The sequence below is a fragment of the Panicum hallii genome, chromosome 1 (assembly GCF_002211085.1).
Source record: "Panicum hallii strain FIL2 chromosome 1, PHallii_v3.1, whole genome shotgun sequence".
Classification (NCBI taxonomy): Eukaryota; Viridiplantae; Streptophyta; class Magnoliopsida; order Poales; family Poaceae; genus Panicum; species Panicum hallii.
The window spans coordinates 4,621,055-4,638,004 of record NC_038042.1 but is presented as its reverse complement, the minus strand read 5'-3'; the positions used below and the strand labels follow the sequence as shown (position 1 = coordinate 4,638,004).

The 16,950-nt window shown below is 44.0% G+C and overlaps 1 protein-coding gene and 1 long non-coding RNA gene across 9 annotated transcripts; one reads left to right on the top strand and one right to left on the bottom strand.

The window, feature by feature from the left end:
• The first annotated feature begins 4,132 nt into the window (after positions 1-4,132).
• On the top strand, positions 4,133-13,241 carry LOC112881520 (putative multidrug resistance protein). The gene is made up of 6 exons (XM_025946256.1): positions 4,133-4,747; positions 4,851-4,905; positions 5,010-5,646; positions 5,724-6,264; positions 10,524-11,411; positions 11,481-13,241. Exons 1-6 carry the CDS (start codon positions 4,511-4,513, stop codon positions 12,849-12,851), a joined length of 3,729 nt encoding a protein of 1,242 aa, XP_025802041.1. The 5' UTR covers positions 4,133-4,510; the 3' UTR covers positions 12,852-13,241.
• Positions 7,326-14,177, bottom strand: LOC112881528. 8 transcript variants are annotated; one of them, XR_003226491.1, is made up of 5 exons: positions 13,975-14,177; positions 9,442-9,518; positions 9,195-9,318; positions 8,578-8,675; positions 7,326-8,178 (listed from the first exon to the last, which is right to left on the bottom strand). It is a non-coding gene; the product is annotated as an uncharacterized LOC112881528 (long non-coding RNA). The 8 variants fall into 8 exon arrangements; XR_003226490.1 differs by lacking the exon at positions 13,975-14,177 and adding an exon at positions 11,462-11,477; XR_003226482.1 differs by lacking the exon at positions 13,975-14,177 and adding an exon at positions 10,505-10,674.
• Positions 14,178-16,950: the final 2,773 nt, after the last annotated feature.

Genomic DNA, 16,950 nt, shown 5'->3' with positions numbered 1-16,950 from the left:
TCCAGCTCCTTTCTTGTTCCAGCAATAGTACAGGAGGCATGAGGTTCCAACCTTTCACGTCTGCATGAAAAAAAAGATTCCATTTTACTCCCAACAGTTCACTTTGTCCGCTTAACCCCCTGAGCAAAATTTAAGCTCAATTTACTCCCCTAACAATTCCAATTAGTCCAATCTACCCTCTAATGATATTTCTCTTTTTTATTTCTCCGCGTACGAATTGAATTTTAAGTTCAAATTTTATGAGTGGATAGAGAACATGATGTCATATGTTAAAAATATATTAAGAATTTTTTATGGTTATTTTCATAATTTTAAAATATTTAACATGAAATTTATCAAAAAAAAATACAGCATGAAAAACATTCATGAAAAAAATTATAATGTATTTTTCTAGCATAGGGTATCATATTATAAGCTACAATACAAAATTTAAAGTTCAAATTCCACTTGTAAGTGGAGAAATAAAAAAGAGAAATCTTATTAGGGGATAGATTGGACCAATTGAAATAGTTTGGGGTAGTAGGTTAAGTTCAAATTTTATTTAGGGGGTTAAGTGGATAAAGTGAATGGTTGAGGGGAGTAAAATGGACTTTTTTTTCAGAAAAAATCTCCCAAGTTGGGCAGAATCTTCAGAGAACACGCACTTTTGTGCTGCGTTTAGGTGGATCGATTCTTCACCGCCTTTCCATCACACGTCTTTCGCATAGATTTCATCAACACTCTGCGTGCCTCTCTTTTGGCACGGCACATCATTAGCTCCTACACGTAGCGTCTGACCTATCCCGGCTTCTTTAACCCTGCGTGCGCCCCGAAGTGTTGCCGATAGCCTGCTTCCGAGTTTAGTTGGTGTAGCTAGTCTTCTAGCACTTGATTTTACTCCAACCACAAACTCTAGGCAGGAGTTAAAAAAATCAAGCATTAACTTCTACTGCATGTCCTGCCTGGACTAGGTTTTTTTTTGAGGGAACTGCCTGGACTAGCTACCTGTCACTTAAACCTCTCGAGCAAGTAGAAAGTTTGCGCCTTGATTATTTAGGACGTGTTTAGCATGACTCCAACTCCAAAAAATTCGTAAAGTTTTTTTAAGCTGCTCATACCGAGCTCCAGACTTCAGTTTCAGCATTATACTTGTTTGTAAATAAATCAAAGGTATTTTTACTGAGTCATTATACTTTTATTTTAGATTTAAAATAAAATTATAAAATATTTTAATCTATTTTACAAACTTTAGCTCCAGCATAGGTCTCAGAGCTGGAGCCATGCCAAACAGACACTTATTTAGAGCGTTTCCAACCAGATACATTGAGCTGATAAGTTATATGGAGATCATTTCATTGTTTGTGTTCTACATGGAATATATTCAAGAAGGGTGAAGATTTCCAGGTACTACCTCTGATCCCAGGAATACATATCAACATATATAGTCTCCATTATCACACCTAATTGACCAATAATACCTCCAAGAATATGTTATTTTAAATATAAATATTTACATAGTATGAAAAAAGTATGTATGTATGTATCAACGAGAATCGGGGTACGGTTGAGACGGCACCGTCTTACTGCACTGCGCGCGCCGTACGCATGGATCCCTAAGCTATGGGGCACACATTATCAGCACACCAACATCTGCCGGTGCCCGGGATCCCCATGCCAATAAACGTCAAAGGCCAGGTGATCTCGTTCACACGCGCGGCAGCCGCGGCCGGGGGTTGCGCCCGTGCCGTGCCCCGGCCGCGCGGGGACCGGCGAGAATCACGCAGCCTTGAGCCTCCTCCTCCGATATGATCCCGTGTCAAATCAGCGTCACGGGAAACAGCAGGCACCTGATCGATCTGAAGGCGTGTGGACCGTGCTTTGCATGCGTGCCGGACCCACCGGCGACTAATTAATTCATTAATTAATTAATCCTGGCCTTAAGCATGCATGCTTACGTACCATCAGCTTATTAGGATTGACTAGACTAAGACTAAGGGTGCGTTTGGTTCAGCTGTGAACCGTGAAAAAGCTGCTGTCAGATGTCTGCTGTGAAAAAACTGCTGTGAGATGGCTGCTGTGAAAAAACTGAAAGTCGTTTGATTCAAACTGCTGTGAGTTGTTGACTGTGAAAATAATATATATTATCTTTATGCAAATTGACAGTATACAATATTTCTTTGTGATGACCAAATTCTTTTACTTTAAATCTTTATTTTTATATATATAAAATATTTGGAGTTAACTTTTTTATTCTTTTTTATTTTTATTTTTCTATATATGAAAATCTTTATTTTCTTATATATAAAAAAGAATTGAAAGGGTATATATGTGACCAAAAGTAAGTGTGTAGTTTTCACAAATTTGAAAAAGCTGCAAAAATAGGGAACAATCTGCTTTCAAATTTAAAAACAGATTTTTCAAAATAGCTGCAGAAAGCTTCTGCTTTCTACGCCAAATGCAGCCTAATAGCGATCTGTGCATGGGTCGTAGGTGTAGCGATGGTCCTGCAGTTAACGGCATCGATTCAGAGTTTCAGACGCGTGTGGCTGCACCTGAGCTTCAGATCTGCGCCGGCCGGTGACTTCAGCCTATTGGCATTCATCTCCTCTTTCTGCACGCCCCGAGGAGGCGCCGCGGAGCACAGTCGTCACTCGTGACGTCTTGGGCAGCGGGGCCCCTGTGGGTACGTAAGCCAAGCTTCACCTCCCGTTTCGGAGTGTTAAGATTTTCTAGTTGTGTTGGAAGCCAGTATTTTTCTAGTTTTGATAAAGTTTATAGAAAATAGATCACCATCTATTATTTGAATGCAATATCAAGATATACTTCATGATGAATTTTAAAGAAATTATTTGACATCGTAGATGTTGGTGAGCGCGACCAAAGTTGGATAGATGCGACTCAGGATAAAACTAGAACATTTTTATATTCTCTAATTGAAGCCCTAGTTTTCTACTCAGGATTGCAAATGAGTAGTAGTGTTACAAAAGAAACTTGTCGGCTCATTTCCAAGGGTTTTACTCATTTCTCGACTGCTATAAATGAGAGCTAGCCTATTGTCTTCTCCTGTCCTCAGTCCATCCTGATCATTAATGGTTTTATTAATGTACTAATCGGTATTGAGTACACCCTCTCCAACCCAAGAAACTAGTCCTGGCAGAATGATTTCTGATGTCGAGACACGTGTCAATTTAGCCGTGTCGTGGCTCAACATTCCTGCACGCGTACCAGCCCCTGTCTGCCGCTAAACAAACTACCATTTAATTTCAACGACGGGATTCAAGTGGCAGTTTACAAACTTTGACAAGTTTTGGTCCTGTTTTTGAAAGAAAAAAAAAAGAATAATTGTCCTCTTGGGTGCACTCCTCACACCTCAATTCTCACACAACCCTTCAAAAATCTCGCTTTTACCTCTAAACATGTCAAAGGTACGGTGCTGCAGACTTTTATCCTGCAATTGAATGATTGATTGATGGTGTGGATGGGATGGCGTTCTACTTGTACGGTGTCGTGGGGCCCACGGATCAGGGAGACACTAGATAGTTAGCACTGAAGGAGAGGGATCCAATGCAACATCCAAGTAAGAACTAGGAAGCTGGCATGCAGCTAACCGATCTCCTTCCAAGCCTCGACTTGGTCATATCTATCATTCGTCGTGCACTACATTCCTTGGAGGCAACACATTTGACCAACATCACTAGTAGCTTTTAGTTATGCAATCAAAATCTTACTTCTCCCACGTGTCTAAATTAAAGTCAGTTATTTTTCTCCCTGATGAAAGGGATGACTACAATGGCATAAACTTACGACCACACTCGCACTCCCAACCAGCAAGGATATGGTTCTCAATTCTCATGCTTACAACATGTTTACAAATATGATCACAAACTAGGCATGGCTCGGTCAGTTAGGTTCGTTCGTACTTATAGCTAATTATTCTTTTCATGATAGGTGATATATGACCTATCGATATTGAGATCAGAGATGCAAATTGGTGACCTTAGGTGCACCTCCAATTTGCACTCCGAATTGAGATCACTATTATGACCTCGTCAATTTTAGGATCTGCCACCGTAGTCGCGCGCTATGTTTTAAGAAGAAAAAGAAACATACTTGAATTGTGCGTCCACAATACGAAAATAAACTAGCTCAAATGGAATTAGCTTTTTCACTATTGGACCCAATACCTGCGTGTCCAAACAGATATTGGTATGTGGAAAGAACATGGCACGAGACAAGCAAGCTCGCAAGCAAAGCTGGATCTTCTTGACTGATGCGCCTGCTGCGTCCCTATATAAGAAGAGCCCTGGACCTCTCTCCTCTCCTCCAAGAGGTTCGGTCAGAGCCTACCGCCTTAACGGCCTGAAAAGGAGGCCAAGCTAAGGTAGCTTGGCCACAAGAGCCGTGAGCCAAGTCAATTCCCTCTCATATAATTGCCATCGCAATTCACAACTCGCGGAAGGCAAGGTCGCAACACGGCGGCGCGGCGAGCCCCGGGTGCCAGCTGCGACGACCTCGATCGGCACCGGCCGGCATGGGTAAGGACGGGCCGCCGGGGACGGCCAAGAAGGCGGCGCCGGCGCTGCGGTCGTTCGCGTCGGTGTTCATGCACGCGGACGCGGCGGACGCGGCGCTCATGGTGCTCGGCCTGGTGGGCGCCATGGGCGACGGCCTGTCCACGCCCGTCATGCTATTCATCACCAGCCGCATCTTCAACGACCTCGGCAGCGGGCCGGACCTCCTCCGGGAGTTCAGCTCCAAGATCAACGAGGTAGGAACCACAGGATACAAACCGTCGTCTCCCTCGCCTCCGTTGATCCTAGCATTTAATGTCGACGCCGTCGCTGACGTTTCCTCTCCATCTCGGCTGCCAGAACGCGCGGAACCTCCTCTTCCTGGCGCTCGCCAACTGGATCATGGCGTTCCTAGGTGAGCCCGCGCTTCGCACGCACTGATGAACGCCAATGCCGCCGCCGGACGCGCTAGCTGATCACCTTGTCGTCGCCGTCGTTGGCATCGATCTATATATGCAGAGGGGTACTGCTGGGCGCGCACGGCGGAGCGGCAGGCGTCGCGGATGCGGGAGCGGTACCTGCGGGCGGTGCTTCGGCAGGACGTGGAGTACTTCGACCTCAAGGTGGGCTCCACGTCGGAGGTGATCACCAGCGTCTCCAACGACAGCCTCGTCGTGCAGGACGTGCTGAGCGAGAAGGTGCCCAACTTCGTGATGAACTGCTCCATGTTCCTGGGCAGCTACGCCGTCGGCTTCGCGCTGCTGTGGCACCTCACGCTGGTAGCGCTGCCGTCGGTGCTGCTGCTCATCATCCCGGGCTTCATGTACGGCCGCATCCTCATCGGCCTCGCGCGCCGGATCAGGGAGCAGTACACGCGCCCGGGCGCCATCGCCGAGCAGGCCGTCTCCTCCGTGCGCACCGTGTACTCGTTCGTGGCGGAGCGGACCACCATGGCGCAGTTCTCCGCCGCGCTCGAGGAGTCGGCGCGGCTCGGGATCAAGCAGGGGTTCGCCAAGGGAGTCGCCATCGGCAGCAACGGCATCACCTTCGCCATCTGGGCGTTCAACGTCTGGTACGGCAGCCGCCTCGTCATGTACCACGGCTACAAGGGCGGCACCGTCTTCGCCGTCTCCGCCGCCATTGTCGTCGGCGGCCTGTACGTAACAACGACACTAGCTGCAATAATCTCTGCTGTTATATGGAAGAAAATGACGCCATTAACGAACCATGCAGAGCTCTGGGGTCGGGGCTGTCGAACGTGAAGTACTTCTCGGAGGCGAGCTCGGCGGCGGAGAGGGTCCAGGAGGTGATCCGGCGGGTGCCCAAGATCGACTCCGAGAGCAGCGCCGGCGAGGAGCTGCCCAACGTCGCCGGCGAGGTGGAATTCAAGAACGTGGAGTTCTGCTACCCGTCGCGGCCGGAGACCCCGATCTTCGTGAGCTTCAACCTGCGCGTGCCGGCGGGGCGCACGGTGGCGCTGGTGGGCGGCAGCGGGTCCGGCAAGTCCACCGTGATCGCGCTGCTGGAGCGGTTCTACGACCCGTCCGCCGGCGAGGTGAGCCTGGACGGCGTGGACATCCGGCGGCTGCGGCTCAAGTGGCTGCGCGCGCAGATGGGGCTCGTCAGCCAGGAGCCGGCGCTGTTCGCGACGTCCATCAAGGAGAACATCCTGTTCGGCAAGGAGGACGCCACGGAGGAGGAGGTCGTCGCCGCCGCCAAGGCGGCCAACGCCCACAACTTCATCTCCCAGTTGCCGCAGGGCTACGACACGCAGGTAAATTTCTCTCCTTGTTGTCTTGCCAAACTTGAAATGCATGCGGTTGTTTGATTCAGTACGCTTTTCTTACCTTTGCAAGTCACCGTCAAGTTCATCTAAAAGAAGTCACTCTCAAATTCTTTTCTCCAAAAGAAAAATATTCTTACTTTCCGTGCACACCAGCTAGTAGTAAAATGCTTATTTGGTGCATGGAATTCGATGCCCCCAAATTTATTTGTTTTCAGAATTTTCTGGTTTCGTTGAGTACTACTACTGCTAATGTGCTTATTAGGTCCACTACATGTCGTACAGGGTCTTGCAAAATTTTAGTGAAAAGAGTGATCATGATATTCTTTCCCCTTTTTGACTTTTTCTAAATTAATCTTTGAACGTTGGCAAAAACAAACCATTGGGAAAACAACACAAAGGTCAGAAAAACACATCAATAGCTAGCTCCCACATTTGAAAACTGGGGGAAGGAAACGAGGCCAAACTGCTTCAACAACTGAACTGAAACAAACATGTTCCAAGTAAACTTCACCCTTAAAAGTTCAAATAATTCAACGTGGTTAGGTGGCCATAGCATGTGCCTTTGGAATTACAACTCATCACTGACTCTAATACTTTTGATTTAATTTCTGGTGAGTCGTGCATCTTTTGTTGATGATTCAAAGGCACCTTTGGTTATTCATACAAGAACGGAAATCTTGCAAAAAGTTGGGCTAGGAGCAAAGGTTGGTTTTGGAAGCAACAGCTTTTGTTTCTAGTGTACTACAGTGTTCCCCCTTATCTGGAAGCAACGCTACCTAGTCCACTACTCCATCTGGTTATTCTATCTAGTGCTTGCTAGCTATAGCTGCTGGCTCGCTAGGCGCTGCATCGCTGGCCAAGAACATGGGTCCTGCCTGCCCCTGCAGTGCGCTCAAAGAAAAGTTTCCTTGTCTGCACTGCACTGTGTTCCCAGGAAATCCATGCCCACTACTCTTATAAGTTGTAGAACCATCACAGAAGAAATAATCACTTGAACAAATCTAAGATCTTGATGGTGCTGGAAATGGGTTAGATAGTACATGGTTGAATAAAGTAGTATTCAATCACCAGCATCAAATAAAAGTTCTACGGGTATCTGGCCTGTCTGGAGGAATAGGGACGACTTGAAATAGGAGCACTCGCATGTAATTGGTCCAGCCGTCCAGGTAGATTAGGAATAATCCAAGGATTCCCAGCTTGGTTGCTTCCAGTAAGAGTATATACAACACTAGTGTTAGGGCTCCTGAAATGGAAGAAGAGTTCATTACGCGAAAGCAAAGTGGATAAACAGCACTGAAGAGTGGGGAAACCAAACCATCGAGTCAGGAAATGGAAGCTATGATTAAGCTTGACAATTGACATCCAACGAAACGCACAGGTTGAAGGTGCAACCTAGGTGACTGCCCAGGCATTTTGAACTGAATAATGCTCTGTTATACCTTTCCACTAGAGACTAGTAGTTGAACCCTGTACTCCAAGCAGCCGTGCCAGTATTTCTAAGACTGCTATGTACACCACCTCATTGTGGCCCGTTTGAAATATGGACGCATTGCAAGATTGCTCATGGTGGGGGTGGGACCTAGGAATCATAGAAGAGTGAGTGGTGACCCCAAATTGGGAAAGGAAGAACGGTTGGCCCACCACTCAGGGCGTGTGCCTCCGTGGTCGGTGGACGCAGAAGGCAAGCAGCCAGAACCTTTTTGCAAATCTAGTAACCTGGAAAAGGCTTGCCAGCCAACAGTTTTGGGTGTGCCATCTTTCCCAACAAACAGGATTTTACCGAGGCCCTGTCATGCACTAATTATTTTGACAGCAATACAATCGGGCAGAGATTGACAGCAGAAAGTGCCCCTGCTAGTATGTCTGGGTAGTGGCACAAGTGCTTCCACCATGAAGCTTTATCTGTAAAAAGAGAAAACTAAAATGATTCAGGAAAGGATCTTTAATCCAGTCTGTTGCCACCATCACAAACTGTTATTTTAAAGATACTAATTACAAAAGGGAAAAAAGACGTGCTTTCGCAGTCTGCAAATATCCCAACGTAGCACTTTGTGAAGATGCCATGTCCCAGCTAATAATGAAAGATCCCTCTAATGATATCAGACTCGGTGGCAAGCATGTAAACCTGAGATGTTTCATTCATGGCCATATTCCCACCACTACCATATTCTACCGTGTGCAAACATGCCGTGGCGCACCCATAATCAGGGGACAGTAGTCTTCGATGTGGGCTAAACTCTAACAAGATGACCTGATAGGCACTCAAAATATCTGCACAGTTGGTATTTAACCACTTCATACCTGTATTAATGTGAGTTTGACAACAATGAAGGGCCACTTTGCAACTGAACTTTCATTTCCATTGTTCATGCACTCATGTGAGACCACAGGAAATAGTCCTAGATAATGAGAGACAGTTAAATTTTAGCACTGCATCTACAGTTAAGCAGTACCAACAAGCACTGATAAACCATGGACAATTATCAATTGAGCATGGTTTAATTTCCTATAAATAATACACAAGTAGCATCTACAAATATCAAATTAGAGAAGGGCCAAATAGACTTTACTGTAACATTTTTAGGGTAACTATAACAGTATTTCATATTAACATCCATAGAAATAAGAGAACACCTTATTTCATTAATGGCTGTGTTCAGTCCTCAGTTTAGCATTGGTTTGATTAAGGGGAATAAATACACGGCATGAAAAAATATAATGGTCAATTGGAATAATATAAACGATTAGCTACACATTTGGAAGATAGATAAACGGGATTTTCAATCTGAATTCTGAAAAGATAAATTTATATCCTTGTAATTGTGATATTAATGTTACTTACTGGGTAACTAAACATAAAGTTCAATTATCAATGTAGATAGACATCAAAGAAAAGTCCTGAAGATTTGCCAACTCACCTTATCATATCAGTTTGCTTCAGAAATGATCATTATCTGCACTCATCTACAACTATTGTCAGCCTTGAACAACTTGTATGAGACTAGGAGTCACAGGATTGAGAGTGACCTTAGTGGAGATCAACTAAGAACAAAGATAGGATGAGTTAACTCAAAGAATAAAATAATGTATCTACAAAATGAACACCTGACGTGGATGAAAACTTGTATTCTTTCGGGAACACTACTTGTGTAGTAATCTTACAACCTGATTTCATCAATATCCATTTGGGAGAAGGGACGAATTATCTGGTTTAGAAAAAGCAGAGATGTTGTGTATCACTTCTGCAGAACAACAACAGAACCACTTTAGAAGTAAAATATGAGCACTAATATATACTGAGAAATCACAGCAACAATTTTGATCTGACGTGCTTATTCCCATCAGTGGTGACTGGTGAATATGTTTGCCACTGAGAATGAGCTTCAATCAGTTACAAAAGCAAACTTATTGGGGTAACATAATATAACTTTACATGAAAGTGTGGGATTTAAGGTCCGAGAGGACAAAACATCAATAGGAGGGAAGCAGTGTAGTGTCCTCAATAATATTGCCAACTATGTGTAGTACAACAATTTTCAACATGATCACAATGAGAATAAGGAAATCTAGCATGCCTTCCTGAATGCTTCATCTCACTATTAAGATGGGCAATCTGATCATCTGTGAATTATAACCATATCAGTTGGTGATTTAAGGGTAGAATGATAACTTCAAACAATCAAACATGTATACAACATGTTTACCCTATTCCTTCACTTATTAACTAAGATTAATATTTCACTCACTGCAAACAAAGACTTTGCCTGCCAATGGCAGGTTCTATACTAAGTTTTCTAGGCAACTTACGTAGGGAAGTAAATTTGTGTGGATAGAAGAACAGGATAACCCTTTAATACAGTAGAATGTTGAGCTGGAATGCTCAAGAGAAGCTAGCTGTAGAATTAAGAAAGGTCCATTCCTACATGTCTGCATCACTAGAAGGACGCCATCAAGCAGTATGTCATCTGATAGACTCTACATACATGTTGATTTTCATTGCTAAATAATTTTTGAAATGGAAAAAGGAGGGCCATCAAACAACAGCTAGTATAACGAATTTAAGTTTAATCCTCTACCAAACCAAAGTTGAATTATGATTTTGTCAGTAGAAATGACAGATAGGTACAAGTTCAGTATAAATCTGTTGACACTATGTAAATCAAGAACCATGGGACTAGAATGCTCCCTTCTGTGAAATACAAGTTGTTGTTCGCGCCCTGATACTCACCATGTTTCAAATAAAACAGGTGGGTGAGCGTGGTGTCCAAATGTCTGGAGGTCAGAAGCAAAGGATTGCTATTGCCAGAGCTATCATTAAGTCACCTAAGATCCTCCTCCTTGATGAAGCCACAAGCGCATTGGACACAGAGTCGGAGCGTGTTGTGCAAGAGGCACTTGACCTGGCCTCCGTGGGTCGGACAACTATTGTCATTGCACATCGGCTCTCCACAATCCGAAATGCTGACATGATTGCGGTGATGCAGTATGGTGAGGTCAAGGAGCTGGGCTCCCATGATGAGCTCATCGCCAATGAGAGTGGCCTCTACACATCTCTTGTCCGCCTTCAGCAGACCAGGGATTCAAGGGAGACTACTGAGGTTGGTGGAACTGGAAGTACATCTGCTGCAGGGCAATCTAGCAGCCACAGCATGAGCAGGAGGTTCTCTGCAGCTAGCAGGTCAAGCTCAGGACGGTCGATGGGTGATGCAGAAAATGATAATAGTACCGACAAGTCAAAGCTTCCCGTCCCATCATTCAGAAGATTACTGATGCTTAATGCACCAGAGTGGAAGCAGGCTCTGATGGGAAGCTTCAGTGCTATTGTGTTTGGAGGCATACAGCCTGCATATGCATATGCCATGGGAAGCATGATCTCAATCTACTTCTTGACAGACCACAATGAGATCAAGGACAAAACAAGGACCTATGCACTCATCTTCGTTGGTCTAGCAGTGCTCTCATTCTTGATCAATATTGGGCAACATTACAACTTCGGTGCCATGGGGGAATACCTCACCAAGAGAGTCAGAGAACAGATGCTTGCAAAAATCCTTACTTTTGAGATTGGGTGGTTTGACCGTGACGAGAACTCCAGTGGTGTCATATGCTCACAACTTGCCAAGGATGCCAACGTTGTAAGTATACAAACAAAAGTTAAAGGTTATGAGTATTTAAAAAATAATACCTGACATTTTTTTTTGCAGGTGAGGTCACTTGTGGGTGATCGAATGGCTCTAGTGATCCAGACAGTTTCTGCAGTTCTCATAGCCTGCACCATGGGCCTGGTGATAGCTTGGCGTTTGGCCCTTGTCATGATAGCAGTGCAACCCCTTATCATTGTTTGCTTTTATGCACGTCGCGTCTTACTAAAGAGCATGTCCAAGAAATCAATACAGGCACAATCTGAAAGTAGCAAGCTAGCAGCTGAGGCTGTATCCAATCTCCGCACCATCACTGCTTTCTCATCCCAGGACCGCATCCTACGCCTCTTTGACCAAGCACAGGATGGGCCACGCAAGGAAAGCATCAGACAGTCATGGTTCGCAGGACTGGGCCTTGGCACCTCCATGAGCCTTATGACATGCACATGGGCCCTCGACTTCTGGTATGGTGGCAGGCTCATGGCTGAGCATCACATAACTGCCAAGGCACTCTTCCAAACCTTCATGATTCTAGTAAGCACAGGGCGTGTGATTGCAGATGCAGGTAGCATGACTACAGACCTTGCTAAGGGTGCCGATGCAGTCGCTTCAGTGTTTGCTGTTCTTGACAGAGAAACTGAAATTGACCCTGACAACCCTGAGGGGTACAAGCCAGAGAAACTAAAAGGTGAGGTTGACATTAGAGGAGTTGACTTTGCTTACCCTTCAAGGCCAGATGTGATTATCTTCAAAGGGTTTTCCTTGAGCATCCAGCCAGGCAAGTCAACAGCCCTTGTTGGGCAAAGTGGTTCTGGCAAGTCGACAATCATTGGGCTTATAGAGAGGTTTTATGACCCACTTCGGGGGGTAGTGAAGATTGATGGTAGAGACATCAAAACATACAATCTCAGAGCCCTGCGGCGTCACATTGGATTGGTCAGCCAGGAACCAACACTATTTGCAGGTACAATAAGAGAAAATATTGTGTATGGTACAGAAACAGCAACTGAAGCAGAAATTGAGAATGCAGCAAGGTCTGCGAATGCACATGACTTTATTAGCAACCTCAAGGATGGATACAACACATGGTGTGGTGAGAGGGGTGTTCAGCTTTCAGGAGGCCAGAAACAACGCATTGCAATTGCACGTGCCATCCTGAAGAACCCTGCAATACTGCTACTGGATGAAGCAACAAGTGCGCTGGACAGCCAGTCTGAGAAGGTGGTACAAGAGGCATTAGACCGAGTGATGGTTGGCAGGACAAGCATTGTGGTGGCACATAGGCTCAGCACAATCCAGAACTGTGACCAGATCACTGTGCTTGAGAAGGGAATTGTTGTGGAGAAGGGCACACATGCATCCCTTATGGCCAAGGGTCCCTCTGGAACATACTTTGGATTGGTCAGTTTGCAACAAGGACGAAATCAGCGTTGAGGCATTTGCATGGCAACACAGAATTACTTCCATATGTGCAAACTATTCAGATGAAAACCATTTTGATCAACCTGCAAGAAATGGTTGGCCTACTCCAACTTGCTTGGGAGTTGGGCCTACAAAGTTTTGTTGTTGTTGATGATCACCTGCAAGAAGGTTCAGCAGACAATTAAAATTCCTGTGACAGTGGGTTATTTTACTTCCCATTGTTCTATCAGTACACGGAAGTGTGTCAAGCTTACACTTTCTTGATGTAACTGTTGGATATGTATTGTAGTGGTGCAACGGCCAGGGAATCTGAGATAAGATGTACATTAGATTTTTGTTTCATCTTATTCTTCTTTGACTTGTGTATTTGAAATTATTATGTTAGCTTTCGGTTTCAACTTATTCTTCTGAGCCACACAGATTAGTAAATTCCAAACTCCATGACCACAATATGACAAGTAGCAGAACAGAGACAAACAAAAAAGAAACACAGGAAACGGTTAATCGAGTACAAACTATCTTTCCTAGTGTCAGCTTAAAGCTTCTGGCTGCACATGTTAATGCACAAGCATTTAGGATGAGTTAAAATTAAACAGATGCACCAAATACATGTTCAAGCCTCCAATTTTTAAGCACCACAACCGGACGTGCTGCTTAGCTGAGAGGCCTAATGAAAAGCATCAGCACAGGACGCAACTGATGTAGCACTCCTAAATTCCCATCCCACAACTCTACCCTTACTCCCGCACCCATTTCGTTGGTTTGGCTGTACGTACGCGTTAAACAGGTTTAAACCTTGTAATTTCGTTGCTTTCCTGAATTAGTGATGTTCGGGCGTGGTCCCTCGTGTGAAAACAACTCTACCGTTACTTCAATACACATTTGAACAGATATGATCAAATTTTGGAGGCATGGCCAACAATAATATTTGCAACTACGAAGACTCGTAACTGGCATTTCATAACAGTCAGAAGCCGAATCACACGACAAAAAATGGGTACGGCTATTTCAGCAACTACAGGGCCGCCGAAGGGTGATTCTGCTTCGGATTCACTCGTAAGGGGAGAAAATCTGTAGCTATGATACATCCAAAATTTCAGCGTAGTAGAAAATGGTGGAGGTATCGGTGTATCACCTGGTCGAAGCGAGAGGGGCCGACCGGCGTCCTGGTGGCGCGGTGGCGCCGGTCGGGCCGTCGGGCGCGCGGCGGCGGCGGCAGCGGCAGCGGCCGAGGCGGAGGCGGAGGCAAGCGTGTGGTCTGGAGATTGGCACGGGGAAAGGGGATGATTCGGAATAGACCGCTCGCCTCGCTGCGAGGATGTGGTGGGTTACCTCACCTGCCGCGGCGGCGGCAGACGGCGAGAACGTGTTCCGCCTACGAGGAAGTAAACCGTTGCGCCTTTCGCCGTCGTCGACGAATTCCACAATTTTCTTGGGCTTTCCTGGGCCTAGTTTCGGCTTATGGCCCTAGTGGCCCTCACAGGCCCACGGCATTTGCAATGTTTCTTTACTTGTTCCAAGAAACAACAGCATATTTTCGGGAAAAAAATACAACATCTTATAAAAAAATAAGAAAAGTCTAAATTACTCAACCCAAATGTGTAAAAGTAACTTCCTAAAATATTTTTTTGTCCGATTTACTTCCAAAACCATGTCAATTTGTCCATTCTACCCTTTAAGATTTGACCTTTTCCATAACAAGTGGAGTATTAAGTTGAAATCTTATAGGATGATAGTAGGCATTATAGCTCATTTTAAAGAAATGAAAAATGGATTTCATCATGATTTTGATAGGATAGTACATCCAATAAATAATAATCCGTGGCGGAGGACGCATGAAATTTGAGGTGTGGCGGATTCTATATCCTAAAGGTGAGCCGGCGCCGCTCTTCCAAACCAGATCGCAAACATGTCAGTAGTGAGCCGCAGCCTTAGGCCTGTTTGTTTGCCCATAAATTATATAATCCACTTAAAATTTAAGCTGAAAAATAATCTAACAAGAAAATAAACACTCCAGTTTATTCATCAGATTATATAATCTACACCCTTTAAATTACAATAATTTATAAGCTGCTGAAAATATATTTATTTCAGATTATATAATCCACCACCGTAAACAAAGGGGACCTTAGATTATGTCACCGTCAGTCCGTCACTCCGCGCCCCAGGTTGCGCTGTGCCGCTCCCGCTCAGCTAGCTCTCGCTGCTTCTCGCGGTCTTGCTGTGGAGGGTAGTGGGTTCTTGTTGAAAAAAACTAGACATGACGTGCGCCATGCCTGGCCATGTTGGCCGTCTGCCACTGCTAAAAATAGATCAACCCCACCATACAAAATTATACATACAAAAAAGTAATATACTGACAAAATTATCGAATGTGTATTGACTCTGATCAACACCGCTCGCTTCCTTTAGCTTATGGTCAATTTTCTCAATTTTCCTTTCTTTTTCTCCACTTTTATATGTTAATATAATTTTTTCTCATTTTTTCATGTTAATCTTCCAAAGTATAATTGTGCAGGTTGCTACTCCCTCCGTCCCAAATTACAATTTGTTTTGACTTTTTTAATGCATAGTTTTTGCTATAACTATGATTCCTACCTCTGCGGTCTACAGGAATCGAACTCAAGATCTCCTACCTCGCGTATAGTCTCCTTACCACCCCAACTGCACAACATATATGATTCTAAATGGGATGTTTTCATTTTAAACTGACTGGTAAAAAATCCTTTAGTCCCGATTGGTAACCCCAACCAAGACTAAAAGGTGACTCTTTAGTCCTGGTTGGTATCACCATCCGGGACTAAAGAGTGACTTTTAGGCTGCGTTTGGTTCAGCTTTCTGAAAGCAAAAGCTGAACCCCTTGTTTCAGCTTTTCTGTAGCTACTTTGCAAAAGCTGCTTTTCTGTAGTGCAAATTTGAAAGCAGGTTGTACCCTGCTTTTGCAGCTTTTTCGAATTTGTGAAAACTACACACCTACTATTGGTCACATATATACCCTTTTAATTTTTTTATATATAAGAAAATAAATATTTTCATATATAGGAAAATAAAAATAAAAAAGAATACAAAAAAGTTAACTCCAAATATTTTCATATATATAAAAATAAAGATTTAAAGAAAAAAGAATTTGGTCATCACAAAGAAATATTGTATATTGTCAATTTGCATAAAGATAATATATAACTTTTTCACAGTCGACAACTCACAGCAGTTTGAACCAAACGACTTTCAGCTTTTTCACAGCAGACATCTCACAACAGCTTTTTCACAGCAGATATCTGACAGCAGTTTTTTCACAGCTTACAGCTGAACCAAACGCACTCTTAGACTCCAATCGGGATTAAAGCCCCCCTCCCCCTAGCCGTTGGATCCGGGACTAATACTTTCATTAGTCCCGGGCTCAACCCCGGCCGGAACTAAAGGGGTGGATGAAAGACCTGTTCTGTACTATTCTGTAATATATATATATATATATAAGCTAAAATAAATTATAATTTGGAAGGGAGGTAGTACATGTTAACTATATATCAGCTCATATAATATCACATATAATTTTGCTGATGAGGGGAGAGAGAGTAAGGTCAGAGAAAGAGATGATTGTTTTGTGAAATATCCACCTCATCATAGGCTCAATTTTAAGAGTACATGACAACTCCTCTGCCACCGTTGCACTAAGAAATTCCTCATAAATATAGGTAGTCTCTATTATTGAATTTAAAATTGCAATTAAAATTAGGGTATATCTAACAAGGCGATTTAGAGCTTGCTTATTTGCAGGTCATTTTCTGGACTATTGGATCTCAGATCAACTTAAAGGACATTATTATTTAACATAGAGCATTTTTTTTCTTGAGTGGAGTATTTTTTTTCCTCGAGCACAATATTTTTTTCTTCAAGAGAAACATTCACAAATATGATCATGGAATGCAAATCAATTAAGATTAGAATCTGTCTATTGGACGTTTCTTGGATATACGATGCTACATCCTAGCTCTGCAGCAAAGCCGTGCCACTTTGGAGATGCCACGATTGTCGTTTCTGCAACAGAAGTAAGTTGACCTCAGATTTTAGATGAACACGCAGCCTGCTTCTAGAAGTTGACTCTTCTTTA

What these genes read in the sequence shown, in the direction of transcription:
- LOC112881520 (XM_025946256.1), top strand. Translation starts at nt 4,511, where the DNA reads ATGGGTAAGGACGGGCCGCCGGGGACGGCCAAGAAGGCGGCGCCGGCG. An exon ending in GCCATTGTCGTCGGCGGCCT is followed by an intron (nt 5,647 to 5,723) that starts GTACGTAACAAC and finishes CGAACCATGCAG; the next exon opens with AGCTCTGGGGTCGGGGCTGT. An exon ending in CGCAGGGCTACGACACGCAG is followed by an intron (nt 6,265 to 10,523) that starts GTAAATTTCTCT and finishes CAAATAAAACAG; the next exon opens with GTGGGTGAGCGTGGTGTCCA.